The sequence below is a fragment of the Nematolebias whitei genome, chromosome 15 (assembly GCF_014905685.2).
Source record: "Nematolebias whitei isolate Nwh7 chromosome 15, NemWhi1, whole genome shotgun sequence".
Classification (NCBI taxonomy): Eukaryota; Metazoa; Chordata; class Actinopteri; order Cyprinodontiformes; family Rivulidae; genus Nematolebias; species Nematolebias whitei.
In genome coordinates, this window is record NC_056512.1 from 36539809 (window position 1) to 36567211 (window position 27403).

Sequence of the window (27403 nt, forward strand, 5' to 3'; positions counted from 1 at the left end):
AATAGAATAGAATAGAATAGAATAGAATAGAATAGAATAGAATAGAAAAAGCCTTTATTGTCCCACGGATGGGAAATTCAAGTGTAACGGTAACAACATATACAAATATAAAAAGATTTCACACAAAAGTTCCTAAATGTTAAAAACATTGTACATTGTATGTGTGACTCTCAGCTACTACCACTCCAAACTTTAGCTCAAAATTTGTAAAAATCACTGAGTCCAAAAAATAATCGGTTTTAGTTGTTCTTAACTTTTTGAAATAAATAAATAAATAAATAAATAAATAAAATATGCTTGGTAAGACAAGAAATTTCTGCTAGCGGTGCAGACAAGTGGACACATGATCATACAGAGAGACATGGTCAAACATGTTGTTGCCCTTCACCTTCAAACGAGGGCAATAACAAATTATCTAAATGAATATAAGATATTTGAAAAAAATACTGATAAAGAGGTAAATAAAATTGCAGTTGCACAGGACAGCAAACATTTTGGAGGGCTGAGACACATTTTTAATTTCAGATGTTATCCAGGAACCGTCACGTAGTGATTTTAAACCCTATCGAATCCTTCAAATAGCTGTTGCCCTCGGGTGCAGACCCCCCTCCCCCCCTTTCATTAAAAGTAACTGAATCTTTTTGCAACCAGGTAATTGTCTGGCCTTGAACTTGACTCCAGTGAACGCGGTTTTCTCTGAGTGACTGCTTATTTGTACATGCAAATAGACTCGTTCTCCCCACTGAGCGTGCTCGAGGACAGACAATGTCTGAGCGATTTATGAATGGCACGAGATAACACGCACCACAAAGGGAAGACAGAACGGCTCAATAAATTTCTCTTTGTGCTCAGATTGTAATTTATCACCTCTGTGCAACCGCAGCCATCTTAATGCCATTCCCTCGTACCGTTAACACTGAAACATTTCGTTGTAACTGTTTCACAACAAGGCGTTCTGAGCATGCTCCGAACTCTCTCACAGGGTGACTCTTAGACAGGTAGTCTGATGACAACGGGACTTTTCAAACGTGGCAGTTGGCGTTAGAGAGCTCTCTTCTTCTCCGAGTGGCAATTTGTGAATACAACAATTTCAACAAACCCATCGAGCTCTCCTACGCTCTCTTGACTGCAAAACACCCAGTAACCATTGTGCTCCAAACACTTGCCCGTGCTCTCCTCCCACTCACCCAGTCACCTGCATCGCCACATTAAGCTCTGGCTCGACAATAACGAAATATTTCAAACCGAGGCATTGACTCTGAACAAAAACACGGAACGCTCAGTATATTATAAAAATAAAAAAGGCGATCTCGTTTTAAATCAAGCTTCTTCCAAACATGCAGTTCATAGACTTTTGTAGATAGTTGTGACTAATTTTTTTTTAAAAGGCAGCTCATATTGTCAATTTTATATGATTTCATGTTACGCACAGTAGCTTAGGATGCTGCTATTTTTACACATGTGGATCCAAAAAGCAACATGGCTGTAAACAGATCTGGTGAAAACGACAAATAATGCAGATTTAATATACTCAGTTTTTTCTAAACTGCTATTATGTTCTCTAAGGACTTCAGAGAAAATGGTATGTTTTAAATTGATGTCAATTTTGAAGGGATGTTCTGTTAGTTAGTACAGTCTCAGCTGTGACATCAGTCATGGAGAACACGATATGGGGAAAAGGGCAGGTCTTTGTCCTGGTTATGCTAACCGCTAACGAAATGAGGAGCATTTTATATCTACGCTAACAAAACAACTATTTTTGACAAATACTTCTGTGAAAAAAACGCTGCATAAGCAAATAATTAACCTCTACCATCAGAACACTTATTGTTTAGTTTGTTTTATAAGGCTGAAAAGTTGTGTGACTCAAGACTATTCACCTATTTTCAGTGTTTCGTCTAAGTTTTTAAGCTTGTCAGACTTGGACGCAAACATGTGACCACCATATATAACCTTGTATTGTTACAGGGCAACCAGAACTATACATTTGAAGTCACACAGCAAACAATGAGCTGAAGCTCATAAACCCCTTAAAAACTTTGTCATTTACAATTTATTAATCCTGTTTATTCTTATTAGAAGTTGTTAAATACGGTTTTAACAGGTTTAGAAAATAAGTGACCTTCCTATGGGCTTGCCCATAGGACGGTCAGCAGTAATACCATATTTTCTCCATATAAAGCTTAAACGTTCACAGATTTTTTTTATGATTTGGTAGAAGTGAACTTGCTGAATACTTAATAACTTTAGTATTATGTCCTTGACTTAAAAACATTTGTAAAATATTCTTCACAACACCTCAGGTTTACATTCCCAGCCAACGTCAGGCATTTACAAATGACACATATATTCAAGCAAGATATCCGCATAAGTATTTGTGTTGCAGCCCACAGGTCTTTAAAAAACAGCAGTTGCTCCTTTGCTCGGAGAACTGGACACTGTAAATGATTTGTGACTGATTACCTATTGTGACGATGGCGCTCCTGGTGTGTGATGAATTAGGCTATCTAATACAGGGAGACATGTGGGTGACATGTAATTTTTAGATCATCATGCTGCAGGAACAAAGTGTACAAGTTAAGGTCCACTGAATATTCCAGCAGTAATTACAGTCTGCACTCATAAATGTACAACAATTCAGTGTTTGATACATCCAAGCAGCAGCATGGTGCAGAATGCATGATGTCTGCTTGCCATTGTGTCTGTGTTTGTCTGCAGCATGCACAAAAAACATCTCATAAACCACTGGACAGTTTTTAGGGAAAGCTTAAAAAGCAATTATAGATTGTACAACTACAAGTCATTTGGTGTCAACCCAATGCAAGATGGCAGCCACCACTAAACAATGTTTGCAAACACAAAATGAGCATAACCTAATCAGTTTTAGAGAGAATGAGCTAAAATTGGGTGCACTAAAGGCTGAGGTTGATTCCCAACAAAAACTAAAGCAATTGCAGATTGTGACATCTTTTTTCAGAATTTACCAATTACCATCCATCCATCATCCATCCATCCATCCATCCATCCATCCATCCATTGTTTATATGTACCCGCTTCTTTCTTCTCAGGTCATGGGGGTCACTGGTGTTCATATACCATGTACTATTGATAACAAAGGTGTATGTACCTGGAGACAGTAATACATGCATTCATTACATTTAGGCTTGATTACTGCAATTCGCTCCTGTTTGGTATCATTCAGACCTCCATTGCACGACTACAACTGGTCCAGATTGCAGCAGCCCAATTTTTAACCAGTACAGGCAAAAGAGATCACATTACACCAGTTTTGGCCTCACTGCACTGGTTACCGGTTCTCCTTCGAATCCAGTTCAAAATACTCCTGTTTACAAAACCCCCCCCCCCCCCCAAAAAAAAAAAATCTCTCTGATCTGCTACAACTGTAAGTCCCACCATGTTCTCTGAGGTCAACGGACCAGTTGCACCTCACTGTTCCAGGAACTCGTCTTAAGCGCAGAGGTGACAGGGCCTTTTCTGTAGCAGGACCAAGCCTTTGGAACGAGTTACCTCTGCTTGTCAGACAGGCCCCCTCCCTCTTGGTTTTTAAGTCCCGTGTAAAAACTCACTATTCAGTAGCATTCAACACCAGATGATCTGTGTTTTGATCCTGTATGCTCCACACTGGTTTGTTGTCATATTTATTATCTGCATCGTTTTCATGTCTATATTTTTGATTTACTTCATTTTGTATTTTGCTTCGTGTGTTGTCTGTTGTTCTGTCTGTACAGCACTTTGGTTGGCCTTGTAGCTGTTTTAAGTGCTCTATAAATAAAATGGTATGGTATGTCTGTCTGTTAGCAAAATATCTCATGAACTTGTATTTTAATAAAACTCTAAGAATATAGTTATTTGGAAATATTTACAACTACTTAATTTTTGTAGTCAACCCAAACCAAGATGGCCACCTCAGCCAACTTTCTATGGGTAAAATAAAATGTCTAACTTTGTCAACTTTACAGATAATAAATTAATATGTGGTGTGGTTGTAGTTAATCATCATATTCACTACATTTTTCAACACTTTTTTTTTTCAAATAAATCTTTAGCATTAACAGTTGGCATCAGCCCTGTTTCTCTGTTAGCAAAATATCTCGTGTCTCTCATATCACACAAAGCAATAACGTCTGGAGACAACCCAGTTCAAGATGGCTGCCACAGCTAAGCAACCATAACCAACAATGGCTGCAGCTCAATCAGTTTTATAGATATTCAGCTATATTGATGTGATAGTATGAAACTCAGCCTCCACATAAACACAGACATGTTTCCTGAAATAATCCAGTGTCCCATGACGTTGAACACACCATGGCTCCTTCATTTCTTAACATTATTATCTTAACCTAAAACTTTAGCGTTAAATTAATTGGGCTATAATAAGCCTTTAATTGTTCTTATTCATCTGCTCTCTGCTGTTTAAATACATTTACAGAAAATAAATGAATATAATAAACACAGTATAAACTCGTTACTAATAAAAACCTAGTTTTTCTTTTTTTTTTTTTTTTGCAGTGCTCCACAAAAAAACCAGCAGGGAGCAGGCACGAGCTTTCCCTGAAAATAACGCATATCTAAATAATCTCGCTGGTATTGAGTAGAACAGCTGAACTCCGTGCAGAGTAAATTAATTAAGGCTGTGATCAGCTCTCAGACACATCTCAGCAGCGGGAGTTCATCATCTCTGCCAGCCCTCCCTGGAATGACTGGGAAGCCTCCCTCCGCACGCAACTACCCGACACGGATGGGGATGTGACTGGTTGTGCGCGCGGACCTGAGGAGATGTGGGTGTACTCTCACTATAGTTGTGCAGGGGGGGGGGGGCTCCAGCTCAGATGAGCTCACATCGTAGGATCCGACCAATGTGAGAAGGCGTAAAAGACACCGAGCCTGTTCAGTCAGTGGGAAGTGTGGAAGCTTTGTTGCGCAAAAAGGCTGTCGACTCTTTTTTTTTTTTTTCTTTCTATTTCTCCTCAACTCAAAGTAAACAACTGTTTTCCATTTGGTGGGAAAAAACTCTGTGGATCTGTAGTTTTTTGTTTTGTTTTGTGTTCTGGCTGCATGGGAATCCATTATTTGAATCGCAAACGGGACTGAACGGCTGATAAAGAAGAAAGCTACTTTATTCCTCCCCCATGCTTCATAAAATGCCAGGATTTTTTCTGTCCACTGTCCACTTAAAGCCAGGCTGCTCACCTGGAAGGGCGCCAGACCACCAGCTTCTCAAATCTGCAACTTCAGTCCAATAAATAGAGACACTGTCTGTCGGATTTGGTGTAACAACAAAAAAAAAAAAAGGGGGGGGGGGGGGGGGGGTTTTCTCCCGGAATATTTCCTCGCCATCCTTCAGAAAAGATGCCATTCGCATGGGTTCGGGTGGTTTGGTCCAGCTTGATGCCTTTTTAGCTGGAGCAGCGGCTGATAGGGACTGATTCTTACTGTTGATTTTGTCCATGCAAGACTCGGGGTGGAAACATGTCTGGCCACTTCTTTGAGAGGATCCCTGCTGTCAGAGATGGCATCTTGGTCCAGCACCTCGGTTTTTACCTCTAAAGTGCCCCGGAAAATCTTATTCATGTTCACCCTCTCCCTTTCTGTCACCTACTTGTTCTACAGCTTGATGAGCTGCTACAACTCGCTGCAGTTCCCTCTGCAAGAGAACTACGTGTATCAGGGGAGGCTGGTGACAGAGGATACAACTTTTGTCACTCTGAGGGAGAAACTTTACTCGGCCTCGCAGGGTTTCGTGGAGCTCACCGAGGCTGAGGGGACGACCCCGTCCCTGAGGGGCCATGCCGGGGCCGAGCAGAGGACCGTGGAGTGGATTAGGACGCAGGCGTCCCCGACGCCGGCGCTGGTGAGGGAGCGCCAGGAGATCAGCACCACGGACAGCGACCTCAGGGTGAACTGCACCTCGGATTACGGCGAGAAGAAGCTCCCACAAGCCATCATCATCGGCGTGAAGAAAGGGGGGACCCGAGCCCTGCTGGAGGCTCTGAGAGTTCACCCGGACGTCAGAGCCGTTGGAAACGAGCCACATTTCTTTGATAGGAACTACGAGAAGGGGCTGGACTGGTACAAGTAAGTCATGATCCCAGTCCTTAGATTTATGCAAGCACTGCGAGGAAGACTTGTCACGTTTGTGTGTCATTTTTTCTGCAACAATGACTTCTGTCTGGCTTAGAAATAAACTTTTAACAACATAAATCATCACTTTACCTTCATTTAATCAGCCACAGTCACAATAACATCTCTATTACAGGCAGAACTTTGTAAAAAAAAACATGGTACATTATAAAGTTACAAGCTAAACAATACAGATTACAGAATACAACAACTTAGAATAAGCACTAAATACGTTTAAAAGTTCAGCATAATAAATGCAGCTGTACTCTTCACTTACAGAAAACTTTATTTAAGGTTCAAACTTTCCACGTGGAGACAAAAGCATCAAGCTTCAGTTTGTTCTGAAGATTATTTCATGATCAAGAAGCAACGTTATAATGACAAAATTTGATAAAATTGACATTCTATCAAGTTTAGAAAAATCCTGGGAACTTTAACTGCAAGTCATAACAAGTTTTTAAAAGAATAAAAAGTCTACACATCAAAATGTTCATGCTGTTGTTGTCATAGGCTTCAGGAGGATCTGGACATTATAAAGCACACGGTGATGCTTTCTGTACAATGGATTTATTCTGAAATGCAGAGAACATGCATAATCTAAACAACGAAAAGCAGCGTGCATATACATAATGTCACCAGGAACGTTTAAAAATGTTGCCTGGAAAAGTTTTTTTTAATTGACTGATACATTAAAATGAGCCTGTTTGAAAAATGGTAGTCCAAATTAACCAATCTAAAAACATAACTTTTTTTTGATCAAATGATCAGTATTGATTTGATAAACCATCAATTATTCAGGCACATATCCAAATACATGTAGGAGTATATTATTTGAATAATCTCTCCCCCAGATTAGTATTAGAATGATCACACAAGATAAAACATTATAATTACAACTAATGAACAATTAACATAAAGCTCATGGCTGATGAAATCACATGATTTTGGATAAAAACGTTATAAAAATATAAAATAAATGCAGCAGAAACTATTCTAAGCATGATGGCATTCGTACAGCATATAGATTTAGAAAACAGCTGATTTGATTTAGTTCTATGAGTTTAATGTTTCTGGTTATGAGCTGCACAAAAAGAGAACGTTGACCGTCCAAGTATTTTTATAGCCTCACTTTCCAAACAGTTAATAAACTAAAAGTTTTTTATTCAACGTTTTATGTCATTGTTATACTAAAAAGTACACAGATGTTTGGTTATTCTCATTTTAAAAGCTGTCTTTGCAACATAAGAAGAAATAACTGTACTGATTGAGTATATTTGAGCTTTTATTATATGTGGTTAAAGCATAAAAACTCACAAAGGAACTGTTCAGATAAAAGGACTAAATGTTTATTGATGCCTGCCTTTGACTTTAATGTCTTTTATAAGAGAACATTTTCTTTTGATAATTTCATTCAAGTTTTTTAAACTCACATATTAAAAAAATACATTCCACCTTTATTTATGATGTAAGTATAACAAATTAATGATTTATTGCATTTTCACACCAGAAACTAGTTTCTTGATGTATTTTCTTATAACTATTTCCATATGCAAGTAGCTAATACTACACAGTGAACAAGGCACAACCTTTCATTTATGTGGGTCCCTTTATGAAATGAACTGTATTTTAACATTGCAAATATCAAATTTCAATATTTATCAATATTTATTAAATATCAATATTTATTATGTGATGTCCCTGGAAAATTAGACTTTTAATCTCAGTGAGGCTTTAACCTGGTAAATAAAGAATTGTATATATATATATATATATATATATATATATATATATATATATATATATACGGTAGTCCATCGCTACATTGCGGATTGACTTCCGCGCTCTTTTCAAAGTAAGAGTGGACATGACACACAACTGGCTGATTGATGGATGAGCCACACGAGTGGCATGGATTGTTTGTTTAAAATAAATTATTTTTAATGACTTAGCACCTGCTACACCTGTGTGTAGCCCACAGGTGCAGGAAGAAGCTCCCCCTGCAGCCTGTCATGATCTCCTCTCTGCCACCCACACATTTCTCCTCTGGCTGAAGCAGCTTTGTGAAGGAGTTAACCCTTTGCTGTCCAGCTGCACCGATTGACTTTCATCTTCCAGCTTAAAATTCAAAGTATGTCCCATCGTAAAATGGTCAAAATAACAAAATACTAAAGTGTTAAAAGTTATTTTTAATTATTTTAGAACTTCTATGTTCAGTTGTTACAGTGTAATTGATCAAGAAGTACATTTCTGCTCCGCGCTGCATCAGCTGTGTGAAGTGTTAACATTCGCTATACACCTGTGCTTCTCTTCTCTACAATTTAAATTTAAATACTGTAATATTTTAAATAAACAACTGTTTATTTAAAACATTACCATATTTAAATTAAATTGTTTATTTACACAGAAGGAGGTAGATTGGGAGTGAAACTTGAACTTGGACTACTGTATCCCTACTTCACGGTTATTCACTTATCGTGGGGGCGTGGTCCCCTAAACCCGTGATAAACGAGGGACTGATGTAATTCAAATCGTTTATGTAAAAGATAGGACATAACTTTCTCTTCTGTTTATTTAGATTTGACATCAACATCAGTCTCCTTCTGTCAAGTATTTAATTTACCTCAAATATTCTCTTTACCTGAATGTAGCATCAAATTGTTTTGCAGGTCCATATGTGTAATATGGCAATATATGTACTCATGTCTCAGCTTTGGGTCTGGATTTGTTGGGTCCAACCTTTTTTTTATTTTTTTTTTAACTGTTTACATCACCTTTCATGTGTCTGATAATTGACATCTGCTTTGACTCCAAGTTCATTAGCTGTACATCACTAATGTGTTTATAGGACGGGAGTAAAAAATCAATCTGGCGGCTCATTCATGGTCAGTTGGTCGTGGTTCATTTAGGTGTTGCTCTCGCATAATATTGTTTAACCAGGGGAGTTCTCTAATGGAGTCAATGAGCTGATGAGGATGATGTTGGTTCAAAGTCCCTTCTGTTCTTTTGTAGAACTTGGTTCGTTATGCCGACGTTTGGCTTGTGGAACATCTGCTTTCATCTCGCTGCACAGACATGGGAGCACTCGGCTGTTCATTTAGCCCATGCTAATGCAAGCTGTTTTATTATGCTTACGATGAAAGGCTCATTAGACAGGAGGGTGACATGTTTACATAAATAATAATAAATGTGCCTGTTGGTTTTTGGGTCCCTGAGCTTAAAAGTTTCTGAACGATTACTCATATTATATTTGACATTGTCCCATTTGGAAAAGTCACCAATGAGTTTCACTTTAAATTCAATTCAGTTTATTTACGTAGCGCCAAGTCAGAACATAAGTCGTCTCAGGGCACTGAACAGAAACGTTCATATATATATTTATAAATAATTTAACATTATTTATCTGAGGAGCAGACTGCTTTGAATTTAACTCCATCACAGGACTCTTATCTTGAGTATGAAGGTGACAGGAGAAAATAAAAACTCCCTCCTGAGGAAGAAACCTTTAGCAGAACCAGGCTCAGGACAAGCGGTCATCTGCTTCAACCGGTTGGGTTTGAGAGGAACAGGAAGGAGGAACAGATAAACAATGGCAGGTCAAGAATCACAGGTTATGATAGAACTTATATCAAATGAATTCAATTTTAACAATTCATTTCAAGAAATGAGGTCAATGTGTTTGTAGTCTGAACCTATAGCAGTATAACAATTAACTATAGGATTTATCAAAAAGGAAAGTCTTAAAACTGGACAATGTGTCAGCCTCACAGACAGAAATTGGAAGTTGGTTCTACGAGAGGAACCGGACAACTGATAACTTCCTTCCATTCTGCTTTTGGAAACTCTAGGAACCATGAGTATGCCTGCAGTTTGAGAGCGAAGTGCTCTGTTAGGAAAATCTGGAACAATAAGATCTCGAATATAAGATGGAGCTACGTGGTTGATAGCTTTGTAGGTTAGAAGTAATATTTTGAATTAAATTCTGGATGTGACATGGAGCGAATGGAGAGAAGCTAAAACTGGAGAGATATGATCTCTCCTACTAACTCAGGTAGGGCATAAATACACACAATAAAACTTTAAACCAATAGAGAGAACACAGAGAATACTACATGCTGTATATTGTTCCTATTTAAACTATCAAAGGTAGTGCTTAAATTGATATAATGCACTAAAGCACTTGTTTTTAACTGATCTGGAATTTATTCAGCTAAAGTTTGTCTCCAAATGATGCATTACACGACAGCTTTCTTCTCAGCTGGTAATGCTCTGGCTAATGTGCACTTAATGGAAGTGAAATTATGATCACTTACAGATGTTTGAAACGTCGGTTGCAGTTGAATGAGACCAGTGATCTCATAAAATGTGATTCATAAATTTAAGGCTGTCGAAGTAACACCTGCTCCACATCTTGATGGGTATGATGGATAAACTGCTGGGAATACAACCTCCAGACTTCATTTATGCATGTTTGAATACCTCTGTGGGCTTTTCTGTGCGCCTGTTTTTGTATAAGGAACACAACCTTGTTTGGTGTAATTTTCTAATTGTGGTACACAGCCTGATACATAAATGATTTGTCTGCGTTTGGGGATCATTTGTTTTAGCCGGAAAAGTTTTTGACAGGAAAGTCTGAGAGTATTTGCATGAACCAAAGCATTTTTTTGCTATTTGAGCTAGTTTTGTTGATGTTCGGCACACATTTTATATGACAATGATGAATAAAACAGACTAGATATAATAAATAAGCAAAAAGACTTGCATTCTGCCCAAAAATAAACTTACTTTTTATATTTTTTCTATTTCGTATCATGACTGAGTTTTGTCATTTAATTGCACAGTTGCTTGCCCAGTAATTTTCCTTAAACAATGTAACACTTACAATGGGCTCACAAATAAACTGAATGAGAATTTTAAACTATTATAAAAACAGTTTGCTATGTAAGTCCAAGAAAATGCTTTTAATGCTTAACTGCAAACATTCCCTATTACTGTTCAACCTTATGTAGGTTGTGACTCAGAAGAGTCTTTATCGTGATCTCATTGTTTAACCATGAACAAGCTATTAGGATTTTTAACAAATGAAGACATTTCTTGCAAACCATACACTTGCTGTATCTTATGTGTCACACCAATTAATAAATAACGACTGATATTGTTAACAAGAACAAAAATGGGAAAATATCAAGTAGATGTCTACAAAAAACTAAGGTTTAGGTCATCCCTGATGTGTGAGGGAATGCCCTGAATGATACATTTGGACTCACAAAACACAATTAGTCTGATTCACAGATTCAGGGAACAGGTGTTCCCAAAAAGAAGCTGTAGCTTAAGTTTGCTAAGGCTTAACTGGGTAATGAGCAGCTAAAGAATGTAATAAATGAGCCCAGCGGCTGCACACCATTTGTAGCCCAGGTGACAAAGTGGCCAGGTGTCCAGATTGTTCTATGTAATTCAAGGGGCGTGTTAGCCAAATCTGACCGATTGGTTAAAGCAGCTAAACCACATGACTGATGTAAACACATTTATATATAGTTATATCAAAGCAAAAGTATGAATATAATGAATTCAGTGGATCTGCTAATTACGATAAATTAAAAGATCTGCATGAACCACTATTTGATGCTTTTACATCTTTTGTGCATTTAAGTTCCAGATTAAATAATACATTATTAATGCAACCAAAATGTATCCATATTAAATAAATAACAAAAATAAAACTTTAATAAAGCCTACTTGGCTTTATTACTGTGCATACTTGGTCTAAGGCGACCCCTGAGGAAGGGAGCAGCCGAAAGAAGAAGATAAAGAAGAAGAAAGCCTATTTGGATAAAAGACATGATGTAAAATCTGTTTCTTGATTAGCTCATTGCCAAATTTAAGATAGAACAGTCAACCTCTATTTGTTCTTGAATACCTACATTTTCCACTCTGAGAATTGGGCTAAACCTGTTGTGTGAGGCCATTCCTCTCTTTTTCCAGTGGACACTCGCATGCAGGGGTAAAATTGTGGTTCTGCAGGCATCTAACAATAAATAAATACATAAATAAAAGTGATAGCTTCAGTACATTTCTTTAGAACCTAATGTAGCTGGAAAGAGACAAAATGAAAAATGCAACCTTTTTTTTTTTCCTCTCCTACATGCCATCTTGGTGGAAAACAAACTGGTATACTAAATATCCATCCATCCATTCATTATCTTTTACCCACTTCTTCATTTTTGGTTGGCGGGGGTCACTGGTGCTCATATCCAGTAGTCATTGTGTGAGAGGCAGGGGACATCCTGGATAGGTCTCCAGTCCATCACAGGGACACATAGAGACAAACGAGACAATCATTCACTCTCTCACTCACACCAATCAGCCAGACATGCATTTTTATACTGTATACATATATATTATACCATATATATTACTTGCACAAGTAGTGCCTTCAGTTCTTCAAACAGAGGATTTTCAATAGCCAATCAACATATTTAGCTTTGTCTTTATATCAAAATAAAAAATGAGTCATCACTTTCAGGATTCAAAACCTACTGACTTTGTCCTAAATTTGTGCACATGCCCACACTGCAGTGGGAAATAGTAATGCTTGGCAATTAATACAGTATTTTTTACTCACACTCAGTTCTGTGCTGTTTATACATTAATGAAATGATAATGTGCCTTCTAAATTGTCCTAAAGAATGTCACTGATTATCAGTCACACACGAAGGTGTACGCCTGCTGCGGATGCTCTTTCACAGCAGAGATTTGCACTACTTAGACCAGTATAATAATGACTTATGGCATCGATGAGATTGGCTGTTTGGTATTTTAATATTTTTAACAAAATGTCAAACAATAGTGTCTGCATAAATAGTAATGCTAATAAGGTTTTATTATAATGAACTAAAACCAGAATATTTACTCTGCTGTCAAAAACAGCCATTTGTCAAACAAGAAAACTGAAAATATTCACTTGCAATGATCCAGTTCCTATTTTAAAAGTGAAATTTTAAATAAAAAAAATGGACATTTGTTCAACCTTATTTGAACAAGCTGAAATATAAATAAATAAAAATAAATAAATAACAGTGACAGTATCAGCCTTTTCCCATCATTAGAACTGACACACAGAAGTGTCAGATTGTCCATTTCAGATTAATGCCACATGAAATGCACAAATGGTCATGACGAAATGCACAGAAGACAGGAGGTTTCTGAGCTGCAGCGGTTCAGTTGTGTCTGCGCTGGACAATCAGCGACGTGTGAGAAGCTTTATTAGTCTGTTCACAAGGTGTAAGGATGGCTCTCTGCATACTGAGCAGACTAGGTCCAGCGCTTTTGTGTTGAGAAATATACTTTGTAATTAAAGTGGTAAATGCTGAAGCATGAGCTCAATTTGTGAGCAAAATCAAGGATTCACAAATAGAGTGTATAATATACAGTGTATGTGTTAAGAAAATGCCTTTACATGTCAGAGATTGCCTATCTGTTGTGAAGAGAACTGTTCAAACCAAATGTTTTGGGGAAAAAAATCATCAGAATTCAATAAGTTGCCTTAACATGTATGTGCACACATACCATATTTTCTGGAATATAAGTCGCACCTTTTTGCCTAATTTGCATACCCAGTGACTTAAACGCCGAAACGACTTATTGACGTTTTTTTTTTTTTCTATATTTATAAACCAATTTTTGGCTGAGATATGACCGTTTTCATTCATTCTGACTGAAAACATTGAACACTACCATTTTCAGCCACTAGATGGAACTTGAGTAGTATGGCATGCCATTGTGTCATGTAATAGTTAAAAGTGGCTATTAATGGCACAATCGGCTTGCCATACATGGTCGCCTTAGTCCAGCTCCAGGACCATGCCTGGAGCAACTGTCAAATCAGCTTCATTTCGCTGCGCCGTTCCAGCAAAATACAACTGATTTGACCATTGAAGTGCATTTATTAAGAAAAACTTAAACTGAGACACACCTTTACTATAATGTTGAGCAAACAAATAATTGTTTTTAGATGGTTATTGTGTTAAATGTCGAAGAAATGGACAGCGAGTCATTCCTCTGCACGCTACTGCTTCCGTGTATCGGCTTTTAAAATACAACTGATTTGACTGTCAAAGTGCATTTGTTAAGGAAAAGTTCAACTGAGACACACCCTTGTTATAATGTTGTGCAAAGAAATAATTGTTTTTTAGGTGTTTATCTTGTTAAATTCGTGTTAAAGTCCTCCTGTGCATGCCTGTGCAACTAATCAATTTTTGGTTCAACACCTGCCCACATTTCCAAGGTGTCAGCGGTGACGCGTAACAAACGCGACACGTCAGCGGTGATGCATAATAGATGCGACCTATATGGCAAAGCAACTCATCTATGTTTTTTCCACTTTATTAGACATAGTTGGATTGATGCAACCTATACGGCAGTGCGACATGTACGGCAGAAAATACGGTAATCACAGTAAACAGCACAAAGTGCATTTTAAATGTAGCTGTTTTCTTCACATTTTCATTCACACTTTGTATTGGAACAAACTATTCACAATTCTTAAAAAAAAAAATGCCAAAAGATGTGCATCACTTTTCACCCATAACGTTTCTTAGTGCACATCCTAACAGGACGTAAAAGTAAATTTATGAACCAACTGCCACAAAATACTATAAGTGGCTTGAAACTTAAAATTAAGAGGTACCAGAAGGACATAATAAAACCACAGAACCTGTAAAAAAATAGTTATATTTAGATTTTGTAGGACAACATGCAAGAATATTTCATTAGGTAAAATTACAAATATACCATATTGTAAAAAAAACAAAAAACTAATTGATTTTATGATGAATAGATCACACATAGGTCAACGTAAGCCTACGTTTTGTATATCAAACTGCTCCTAAGGATGAAAAAAAACCCACTTAAACCTCAGATAAATGGGAACCTGCGAAGCAGAACCAAAGTTTTACAGAGGTTTGGACGCTCTAATATCTCTCTGTTATTAAAATGACACTTTAACCCCATTGCAATAAGAGCCAAAGGGATGTTCCCATAAATCTTGGAAGAGATGCTGTTTCCCTTTCAGTGCTGAATCCCTGAGCTAAGACAGGAGTCAGCGATACTGTTCAGCCTCGGTGGTGATTAGTTACAGAAGACTTTGGGTTTTATTTCAGAGGGTTTGAAGAACTACTACACTTTATTTTGTTTTCATGGCTTCTATCATCTTTTATTTATGAGCAGACATGGCTTTTGTGACAAGATGTCAGAGAAAGAGAGAGCAAGAAAGAGAGAGATGCCATTTCCAAGGACTTGTTTTCTTTATTTCAATGAGTTGCAATGTCAAGTTAATCAATAGATCCTTCTTAGCTAAAACTTGTGGCTCAGCCAAGGTCATATGATGCATTCATTACTCTGCTCACATTATCAAAGAAACATTCTTTTTTGTGTGTGAAATGCATGATTTCTTCTTGAAATATGAAAGTGTTTTCATGGAGGCGGCATTGGAGTTATGACTAATTTAGCTGATATGGGTTCTTGAAGGAACCGTGCCCGATTAAGCAGAGTTCCGAGAATCTAGTCTTCATAGATGGGACTCTGTGACAGGCGGCGTTTAATGGACATGTGTAGCCATGGCTAAGCCAAGCAGCAGAATGTCTAAAGCCGGCATTTATCCCATGTTTAGCCCTTCTTTCTCAGCTGCTTCATGGGGCAACTAAACCCCCCCTGACTCCTGCCACCTGACTGGGAGCCCAAGACTCCACTCAGTGAGAAGATGGAAAAGAACAAGGTGAGCCAGATCCCCGAGCAGGCAGGATGCCATCGCTTCCAGCTGGGCCCATGAGCCGCAGCAATGTCCCATGGCTTCCTGACGTGGCAGAATCTGCATAAGCCTGATAAGACAGCACCAAGACTCAGAAGGACGCACCTCTCGGTGCTGCAGTTGTGGAATTAAACTTTTTAATTAGCAGCAAAACCCCTGCACTGTCAGGAGAGTGGACCGGTTTTTCTCGGCGTTTATCCTCTTTCCACTTGATTTAACTAACAAACATCGCAGAGCCATGAGATTGCTGTTACCGCAGGAGCAATCATGTTTTATTTCTCGTTTGAAAATGGTCTCAAATTTAGCGTGGAGCAGAAAGATTGGTGATTAATTCATGCTGCCAGACAGGCCCGTTTCTCCTGCTCTAATACATAACTACTAACTTTGAACATAATTTATTAGACAGTAGATCTGCTGCAATATGTCCCTGTCCACCTCAATAGATCAATATTATGATGAAGTCATGTTGTAGGAAATGACTTCTTATGTCAAAAAGGCACTCCTGGCTGATTGTCAGACATAAGGCTGATTGCCAAGTGTAATACTGAATCAGTGAGTGCTCATGCAGCTTAAAAGGTGAAAGAACGAGTTTGCCACGTTTTATAGACCGGAAATATTCTTGGAATGCAACGCAGTGCACGTCTACATCAAAAAATGAATTTTAGGGAGATGTGCTGTGTGTGTTCAGTTGTCTAACCCATTTACAAAATCATCATCATATGGGGCAGCTGTGGCTGAGTGGTTAGAGCAGTCGTCCTCCAATGCAAGAGTTGGGGGTTCAAATCCACCAGCAGTCACATGCCGAAGTGTCCCTGGGCAAGACACTGAACCCCTCATAGCCTCTGATGTGTGTCCCGTCAGTGTTTGAATGTGATAAAGCACTGATTAGTCTCATTAGAATTATTTTTTCAATTAGCTTTGTAGAGATGTAGAGTGCTGTATGAATGGGTAAATGAGGACACAGATTGTGTTGTAAAGAGCTTTGAGTGTCTTGAAATAAGATAGAAAGGCGCTATATAAGTACAGTCCATTTACCATCTATGAATCACTGAACAAATGCCAAAGAAACTTGCAGGACCTACTCATTGAGTTAACATCTACTGTTTTTGAGTCAATAATTCATTACTTTTTGGACTTGACTCAATACAAGATGGCTGTAATAGACATCTGACTTTAGAAAACACAGAAATAGTTATAATTCAGCCAATTTTACCGTCATTGAGCTAAAGCTTGGTTTGGTTCTCATTGAGATTGAGCCTAAACTCAAATTCAGGCTCACTGTATTGTGTTAAATCCTTGCTTTAATCCTTGCCACTAACTTTGGGAATCAACTGTTTCTCTGTTGGTAAAATATCTCGTTAAACATTGGACAGATTTCAGTAGAACGGAAAGTAATTATTGGCTGTACATCTACAACTGATTAACTTTGTCATTTCACTTCAAGTAGGCTGCCACAGCTAATTAAACTAAATAACACAAAAATGCCTAAAAATAGCAAATTTACAGAAACTGAGCAAAGATTTGATGCAGTAGTAGCTGATAGTTATTCATAATACACACTCCCAATTCTACCAGATTACACAAGATGTTGCAAATTCGAAAGGCGATTGTGCATGTTTTTCCATTGTCAGTGTTTTATAACTCTATCATTTCTCGAAACAAGATTTAAAATACTATAAACAGCGGCGAAATGGCTGCAATTTTTTATGTAGACTATCAGTGATTTTTGCCTCTTTTCGTGGGTGCTCAAGCACCCGTAAAATTTAACTTAGCATCGCTAAAAAATAAAATAAACCATCAATACGATTTTGTAAGGAAACTCACTTTTCAAACCTTAGACTCAACAAAATATTGAATATATTTGGAATAAATATGGAATAAATGATGACACTCAAAAGAACCAGTAAAATCTATAATTAATTAATTTATTTATTTATTGCATGGGTTGGATCCTCAACACCACCAATCCAGCAGGCTTATCGGCAACTGACCAATCAGCAACATCAATTTGTCCCAAAGTTAAACGTCCCTTACCCGCAGGAGCTCCACCCCGTTTTTCTCTGACAACATTGTCGGTGTTGCATTTCGAACACTTTGAGATTTCAGAGGGATTTTGTGAAAAAAAAAAAAAAAAAGCTTAAACATGGGGAACATGTAATTCAGATAGCGTTACCCTGAGTATTTAAAGGGTGGAATACAGTGTATTCCATTTCCAAAACCTTAACAGTCTGTAAAAATGTAAAAGATGGATAAAGTCCTGCACCCGAGCTCATGAGCAGCTGAATTCAACAGTTATAAACAGGAAGTACCACATGTTCATTTATACGAAGGTAACTGCAGGTAAATCTCCTTTTTTTTTTTTTTTTTCCATTATAATAACATTTTATGCTTAATGGTTAAATTAAAGCTAGTTGTGCTTTGTTTTGTGCATTTTAAATGTTGCAACTTCTGGTTGCATAAGTTTAATCATTGTTATGATCAGTTAACACAAAACTGATTTTGTACCAAGTGTTGGTTGCGTAATGTAAAGCGGAGCGCTACGTCTGTAGCATCTTAGCTAGCATGTCTGTATTGCATGCTGCTAGCTTAGCGTTACTTCTTCTTGTGCCATGCTCTCAAAAATAGTTATTGAATCAAGCTTTTACTTATGTATGTAAACATATATGTTTAAAAACCCGTTAAAATACACCAGGATGCAGAAAATGGCATCTACTTTATTCAAAAATTTTCTGGGGGAGGACCCCCAGACTCCCTAGCACCCTAAAGGTCAGATTCTAGAATCGCCCCTGCTATAGCCTAAATCTTTACACAAATAAAAGTGTATGAGGAAACAAAACATTTTTTTTTTCAGGAGTAAAAGAGTAAAATAATCTTAACATATCTGTAGGTGAGGTGCAAATGTATGCAACATGTAGAAACATCATCACACTTCAGGTGAAACTTCTGAAATGCAGCAAGGCAATTTTTAGTTTTGATAATTAGAACTATTTCTGCAATGCTATCAAGAAGGGAATATTCAGCAGGAAATATTGCAATATTCAACTCCTACTGTGCAGGTTAAAGAGATCATTTTCTTTTCTTAGCTTTTTTTAAAAAGATTTATTACTGATTTGTTTTGGCTGAATAGAGGCTCCTTTCATTCCTAGAATTATAGATAGGCTTGATCTTTTTCTAGTGATCTATAGACGGAGTAATAACACTCCTTCCATTTTTGCATATAGAGGAAAAAAATCCTCTTGAGCAGTTAATGGGCACAGCCAATTTCATCCTGCCTTTGAAATCTATGTACATTCTCCTCCTTCTCTCTCTCACACATTTGTCCCTTTCGCTCGCCCTGCTGCAGCTACACTCCAATACTTTCAAGTCAAAGTCTATTTTACTTGTGGTTAGAATTTAATTCACCATTTTCCCCCTTCCGTTGCTGTGAATTAGCCGTGGGTTATGGTTCACCATCAAGTCTCATATCCACTTTTGTGTCCATCAAAGGAGCCAGATTGAATTCAGAGCAGCCCTCTCCTCTTTTGCTCATGGGATAGTGGGAAGGACTAAGGTTTTTTTTTTTTTTTTTTTTTTTTTTTTTGTCTTTTTTTATTATTATTGTTGTCCACAACATGGACAGATCGTCTGAAAATGAAAGCCGTAGCTTCATCTGTTAAATTATTTATTTCAGACTCAAAATCAAGTGTAAGCTGAAGTCATTTTTATGCTCAATGGGATTCATTTCTCCCAAAAGATTATTTGCATGCGACAGAATTGGAGTGTTCTGCTTCCAGTCTGGAGGAACAATGTCTCCGTTCGGCAGAATGCTGCTTTACAGACGTCTTTAAATCTCTGCAAATAAGACTACCTTGGGACAAATACGCATGTCAATCATACTTGTCAGGATTCCAATTTTCCTTCCACATCTCCTGGAGCACTTGTGCTGCTGGTGCTGCTTATTGGCTGGGAGGGATGTGGTCTCATGACACGAGCTGATGCATTTGTTCAGTCAAAGGGAAAACCCTGACAGGAATGGTCATGGAGCCAAGATACTGGGACCTCTGGGAGAATGTTTCAAATGTGTTTCCAAAAGCTGATAGGTGTTTCTGTGCTATATTCTGCTGAAGGATGGAGGAATGAAAATGTTGGCATTTTTTGTACAGGCAGCGATATCATATGAATATGACCATTATAAACTAAATGTATGCACCAACATCCATTGTTTTAATCAAGAAGCTTTTTACCTTTAAAAAAAATCATCTTGGTTTCTAACTGCATGCTATCTCAGCTATTTGTCATCTTTTTTTTTTTTCACTTTTGCTCATCCCATCACAGAAGACAAAGATGGAGCAACGTGTTAGCAAAATATCGCATGAATCCCAGAAATGATTTTTGATAAAACTTTTAGAAAGTATGAATAAACATCTACATCTAGATCAACAGATGGAGTCAATTAAATTCAAGATGGCCTCCTCAGCAAAGCAGTTTTAGCGAAGACAAAAACGAGTAAATCACGTTTATTTTGACTGATTTTGGGGTTAAGCTAAAAATCCGACAAGCTAAAATTTGGTGTGGTAAAAGCTGAAACCAGTCCCCAGTTAAAATCTGAGCACTTGCTAATTAAGCCAAAGCTGCGTTTAAATGTTGCTTTAACTTGTTTTTTATTTGTTTTGCACTCTATTCTATTAATCCCCAATGGAGAAATTAATTCTCTCAAGCACACATGAAGCAATGGGCTGCCATCCAAGGTGCTCAGGGAGCAGCTAGGGAGGTTAAGGGCCTTGCTCATGGGCCCAGAGTGGAGAAAATGAGGGTGGAGGCAGGTGTGGGTGTTTCACCTTTTCCACCCATATTTTTTTTATGTTGTCGGTCCAGGGAGTTGATCAGCGCCCCTCTGATTGCAGGCCCACCCTCTCTAACCTCTGTGCCACCACTCTCCCAACAACTATTGGAATCAACTCTGTCTGTTAGCAAAATATCTCATGAACCAGTGGACACATTTAATAATAAAACTTTTAATAATTTTAATAATGAAACTTTTAGGAATTGATCACTGGGTGTATATTTACAATCACAGCCAACTTAACTTAAAAATGGCTTTACCTCAGCTAATCTTACAGATATTGAGATAATATCTAAACTGAGCAGTGACCCCAGCACATACTTGGAGATTAACGCGTGAAGCAATATATTCGTTAAAATCTTAGCACTGGTTTAAAGTCAACACTGTTTGTTTATTAGTAAAATATCACATGATGAGAAAGTAATCACTGAACGTACATCTACAACTGATTGCCTTTTGAGTCAAACCAATTCAAGCTGGCTGCCACAGCTAATCAACCTTAGCCTTCAGACAAACAACTGCATCTCAATGAATTATAACGATATTGAGCTGAAACATGATGTGGTAGTAGCTGACAGTCCTTCAGAATACATCCTACAAGCTCTAACAGATCACACAAGATATTACAATATAGCATTAGATTGGGAATTATGTTGTTTATATAGGTATTAACTAAAAAGGCTTTAACTTTTTTGTTCTATTTCAGTTTTCCCAACAGTGGTCCTTGAGGAACACCGTCCCACATGTTTTAACCGTTTCCCTGCTTTTTCACACCTGATTCAAATGAAGGGTCAGGAATAGGCTTGAAGAACTTGAAGAAGTGATTGAATCACAGAATCAGATGTGTCTGAGCAGAGAGACAACTTAAACATGCAGGATTGTGTTCCTCAAGGACCAGGGTTGGGTACCACTGTTTTATATAACATTTACAGCTATGCAAGAAAACTGACAGAGTTAATTCAATTAGCTCGGTGACACGTTGTGACTCCGGAGGTGTGAGCTAATGCCTCTGTTTGCATCCCTGAGTCACTGCCACAAACAAAGAAAAACATTCTCATTGGCTTTTGGGATCTTGTGAGCCCTGATGAGACCAGCTTCTTTGAAGTTCCTCATCTCTTTATGTTGTTCACTCATTTATGCTCTTTTTTTCCAAACCATGTGGTATTCTGCATAATTTTAGCACAGCGTGTTGCACCGTATGAGCCATGTATTAGATGTGTAAACTGCACTCGGCACACGTCAGACATGCAGCACAGATGCCGTGACACTGGTTTTGCTTTGAAGAGGAAATCTTCTCAGTGCAGTCCTGATTTTACAGCTCTGCAGTAAAACATATTGCTGACATCTCTGCCACCAACACTCAGAGTGTTTGGTAAGTTGGAAGTCATTAACACCAGCTGTGACATTTGCCAAAGTCCCCGGAGACTCAGATTAAACGAGTGAAATGCAAAAGGATGCTTTTAGGGATTATTCTAATTGCTAATTGGCGTATCAGAAGGTGATTGTTTTTCCTGCGTAATTTGGATTATTGGCATTATAGGTTTAGAAGAAAGTTGCCGTGTTTTGCTTCTCTAATAGGGTTGTTACCTGCTCTCAACCATAAAGCCAACTCTTCCCTGGTGAGGCTTTCAACGGTGCTGCAAAAACAACAAAATAACACACAATAAAACTGTCTATATATTACAAACAAACAAATAAAGCTAAACTGGAAATACTCTATAAAAATAAAAGTCTAGCATTCCTTCAAGTAATGCATGTTATACGCTGCCTTTTATGTCAGAGTTATAGATTAGGTTCACATGGGGCCGTGGTAGCTTGGTGGTTAGTTCCATGTTCATGTGTTCCTGAAGTTGTGGGTTCGATCCCAGGTTGTGTCAGGAAGGGTGTCCGGCTTAAAAACAAATTGCCAAATATTTCATGCGAGTTTGTTCTCTGTGGTGACCCCTGAAGAAGGGAGTAGCAGAAAGACACCAAATTTTATAGATTAGGTGCATTTTTTTTTGTTTAGAAACAATGAATTTGTTGTTGTTTTGGTCAAACAAATAGATTGTGATTGTTGCAAGATGTCTTGGTCAAAGTACTGAATGTATTGTTATAACATCTTCAGTCGTAGACTAAGACCACCGGGGTGCTCTACAGAACGCCACAGGAAGTCTTTCCTCCCTGTGGCTATCAAACTTTTCAACTCCTCCCCCTTTCTGCACATAGGACAATAAAAATAATCCTACACCACAATAAACACTTTAATGTATTCACATTAACCTCCTGAGACCCGAGTTCTGGTTTGTGATGCATTTTTCATATCTCCTAGATATTTGTGATTAGATGGACATGAGTTTTGTATGAATAAAGTTTCCACTTCGAAAAGGAAGTTATATTTTGTTACATGATGTTGACATACTTTCGTAAAAAAAAAAAAGTCCTCAGATGGGGACAATGAGCTTATTTTACAGCATAACACAACATTTACATGGCTTAACTAATGTCCCCATATGTGGACGCAGGGTCTCAGTAGGTTAAAACATTTCACACATTAGAGATTCCACATATGTATGCACCTGACCTGTTTAGAACTTAATTGCTGGTATTTTTTATATTCTGTTATTTTTTATATATATATATCTTGTGTGATTTGCACAGAAACTCTGGCACAACAATCCCCTGTGGGATCAATAAAGTTTTATCTTATCTTATCTTATCTTATCTTATCTTATCTTATCTTATCTTATCTTATCTATAAACTCAGCTACTACTCCATCAATTTGAACTCAGTCTGTTGAATCTGTTAAATTGACTAACTTACAGTCATTTATGCGTTTGTGAAGGCTGGTACGCTGTGAAGGCCATCTTGATTTAGATTGACATCGAAAGGTAATCAGTTATGGATGGACATCTTTCAAGTTTCATTAAAAAAAAAACGTTCTGTGGTTCACAAAAAAAAAAAAAAACCCAAAAAGATCCACTTTTGCCTTTTGGCAGAAAAAAATAATGAGCATTAGCACTGTCCCAGAGTTAAAGTAAAGATGTCTTTATTTTGGCTTAAACTGCTTCTCAAGTTAACTTCATCAGCTTTATTTAATACGGACTGTTTGGAAGTTCTAAAATATGTTACTATTATAGCTTTAAATGAATAATCATTTTCAAATGATGTTAAAAAGCTTTGTGTCTGTGACCAACAGAGGGCCTTCTCCAACCCTATCACTCAGCAGAAGCACTGTTCAGAGATCAGATCTATTTTAGTGAGAGGCCACACAGCAATATTTGAATTCTACACCAAGGTTTCCAATATCTTTTTACAGTAAATGTATAGAAATGTGTAGAAACTGTATTACAATCTCATACAAATATCATCTATTTGATACTCAGGTATTTACTTCCAAAGTTCTTTCAATACTACATCTGCCATGCACCTAAATCACTCCATTTATTGACACTGGTGTTAGAAATGTCTAATTTGATTAATTAAAAAATGGCATTCAGACACAGTGAAGTCATTTGGACAGTACATTCTCTCAGATAGTTGGAATGTGAGAATATTTTTGTCATTATTCTTAGCAGATGTTGTGTTTGAATATTGAATTTCACTGCCCACTCTTTGTATACCAGTATTTTAAACACATATCTGGAGTAATCAATGAGAGTACTCAGAGTATGTGACGGAAAACATCACTACCGCAGTAAATATTAGCTTAATTTCTTAATTGACAACCTCAGCTGGGGCAACACCACCAGCCTGATCAAGAAAGCTCATTAGAGACTCTACTTCATCAGACGGTTGAGGCGCATTGAGCTGGTCTGGGAAGCTCAATCCTCACCTCCTTCTACAGGTGTGCAGTGGAGAGCATCCTGTGCTCCAGCATCAACGTGTGGCATGGAGGCTGCACAGCTGCAGAAAGAAAAGCTTTGCAGAGAGTGGTGAAGGCTGCACAGAAGTCTGTTGGACTCAGACTCCCCACCATCACAGACATCTAAACCTCCAGATGCAGGAAGAGAGCCACCTGCATCATGAAGGACCTCACTCACCCAGCACACACCTTTTGTCCCGCTCCCCTCAGGAAGGAGGTTAAGGAGCATTAGAACCATTAGACTGAGGAACAGCTTATACCCTGAGGCTGTTAGACTCATGAATCGCTAACCAGAATAATCACTGTGAAAAATCACATCATGTTGCTGCTGATCTGTTTCATGTCGCTGCTGATCTGTTTCATGTCGCTGTGTTCATGCGTGCTCATCTGCTCACACAGACTCATGTTTGTGCTGCTGTTCAACATATTGTTTTTATGCTATTAGTGCTTAGTGTATATTTGAGGTTTTTCTTAGTTCATATCTTAGATCTTATTACTGTTTTTCTTTTACATTTTATTGTTGGATGTAACTGGGACCCTGTGTACATTATCTTGTTCCACCACATGTACCACATGTGGTGTGAATGCCAAATAAATCTCTCTGACTCTGAATTTCTCTAAAATGTACAGAGTTGTGGCTATTTTGTGTTTGATGGCCATCTTGACTTTTCAAGAATCAAAACACGTTTACTTCATGTCAAAGTAAAAAAAGATCTTGTATAGTCTATTAGCGTTTATGGTATGTGTTAGGATGACTGTCAGCTACTACCACACTAAGTTTTTGCTCAATGTATGTAAAATTGTCTGAGTTATAGTCTGTGTTGAGTTTGCCAATGTGTGGTGGGAATCTTATCTTTGCTACGATGACTTTATATTACAGTTAAGTTAAATGCATCTTAACACTAGTGTTTATTTATTTTTCTTTTTGTCCTAATTTATGTCAAGTAAATGTATTTGTATGACTCCTAATCTTAGTTTAAAAAATAAGGCACACCAACCATATTAGTTTAAATTGATATTCTTGTACATTTTGACAATCTGACGTGGTAACTCTTGGGAATTTCTCTTATAGAACCAAACTTTTCCAACATATCTGTGTTTAGGTTTACACATGATCAAAGATTTGGTCGTTTTTTTGTTTTGTTTTATAGATTAAAAAAGCATCTCATCACTGCTTTGTTGGTGCTGACTGCAGTATACAACAGCATAAAAAAAACCTGTAGCTACAGTAAATTACAGTAAAATGTATTTTGTACATTTGGTGAAAAATCAATTGCTTTAAAACAAACAACAACAACAACAAAAAGTTATTTCCTATACGTATTAGTACAAAAGCACCTTTTAGCCAGAATACATGGGTCTTTTCTCATTGTCTAAATGATGCTTTTATAGCCTCCTTTGACTCTAAATGTGTATAAAAACATCTCCCTGAATCTCTGACAGATTTATGTGACAAAAAGAAGAAGCTTGATTTACTCCTAATTTTCAAGGAATAACTCTTTGACTCCAAACTGAGTCCATAGCACACACAAAGAACAGACCAGAGACTTTATAATAAACATCTTTTACACATCAATGAAACCAGGAAAAGGTAATACTGGTAATTCAGAGAGGAAAAAAAAGAGCTTTGTTTTGCCATTGTGGAGAATTTATCTGACTTCCTGCTGAGTTACCTTGGCCTAATTACTAACGGTGTTCAGAGAAGAACGCTGTTAAGGCAACAGAACCACAACAAGACCTAATTCCAAATGTATTATCACATTGCATTCTTTAATGCAACACTACATTTTACTTGTGTAGACATGAGACAAACAGAGAAAGGGTGTAAATCAATAGATACATTAAAGGAAATGTATTAATTTATTTGTTATCAGTGCTTGTTCATTTCTGTCAAGATGTTTTTTTTTATTTTTTTACCCTTTTTTATCATTCTTGTGATCTTGTTCAGTGGTGTCCTGGTGACGTTTTGCTGAAGGAAACATAAAAGCTGCTCTTTACAGTGAACAAGTGAAGAAAAACTTCTCACTTGCAATTTACATTTTAACATGCAAAAATAACGTAAAACATTAACACTTGGCATTATTTATTTCAATGTCGTTTTTAATTCTATGGTTCAAGATGTTGAAAGATACACTGAAATATATATTTACTGTTAGGCATGTTAGAAATTAATTTCCTGAAAAGCTTCATTTTTAAAGTAATGATATCGTCTCAGATTTCGTGCTGCATGTCCCGTTGGACTCGAGCAAATCAGACGACCTCTAAACTAATTAGATCCCTTTAAGGTCAGGCTTTAAACATTGGAAACTTAAAAATCATCATTATCCTGACATATACTCACAAAATATAAAATTTTGAGTTTGATAAAACTTGTGTTTTCAGGAGTCTGGATTGTTTTTTTTTTTTTAAGATAGACAACAGCACGACTCCACAACCTTAAACAGTATTTATGCAAATTACCAAACTTACCAAATAAGTAGTGGAAGCCATATCCTGATGAATTAAAGTAAAATAAAGTGTTATGTGTTCTCATTATTGTATGTTCCCATATGGAAATTAGTTCTCTGCATTTAACCTATTACACCTGAGATAGGTGGAGCAGTGGGCAGCTACGTAAGCGCCCGGGGGGAAAAAGTTTGCGGAAAATGCGACGCTCCTTTTATGTTTTGGCGTTTTGTTGTCTGGAACTGTCAACAAAAATAAGCATGGTTAACATTAATCACAGTTAGCTTCTAGTTTGAATGTTATGTTTTCTTTTGTATGAAATGTAACATTTGTAATTTCTAAAATTAC

General features: G+C 37.4%; 2 protein-coding genes across 2 annotated transcripts in view; both read left to right on the forward strand.

Annotated features, from left to right (window-relative positions):
- LOC119421774 (inactive rhomboid protein 1) overlaps positions 1–27403 on the forward strand; it is a 952927-nt gene that overhangs the window by 525516 nt on the left and 400008 nt on the right. The window lies entirely within an intron of this gene.
- The window catches only part of hs3st4 (heparan sulfate (glucosamine) 3-O-sulfotransferase 4), a 131356-nt gene continuing 109422 nt past the window's right edge, over positions 5470–27403 (forward strand). The window contains exon 1 of the mRNA XM_037689140.1: positions 5470–6096. Within this exon, the coding sequence (XP_037545068.1) occupies positions 5531–6096 (566 nt within the window). The 5' untranslated portion in view covers positions 5470–5530. The remainder of the gene's footprint in view (positions 6097–27403) is intronic.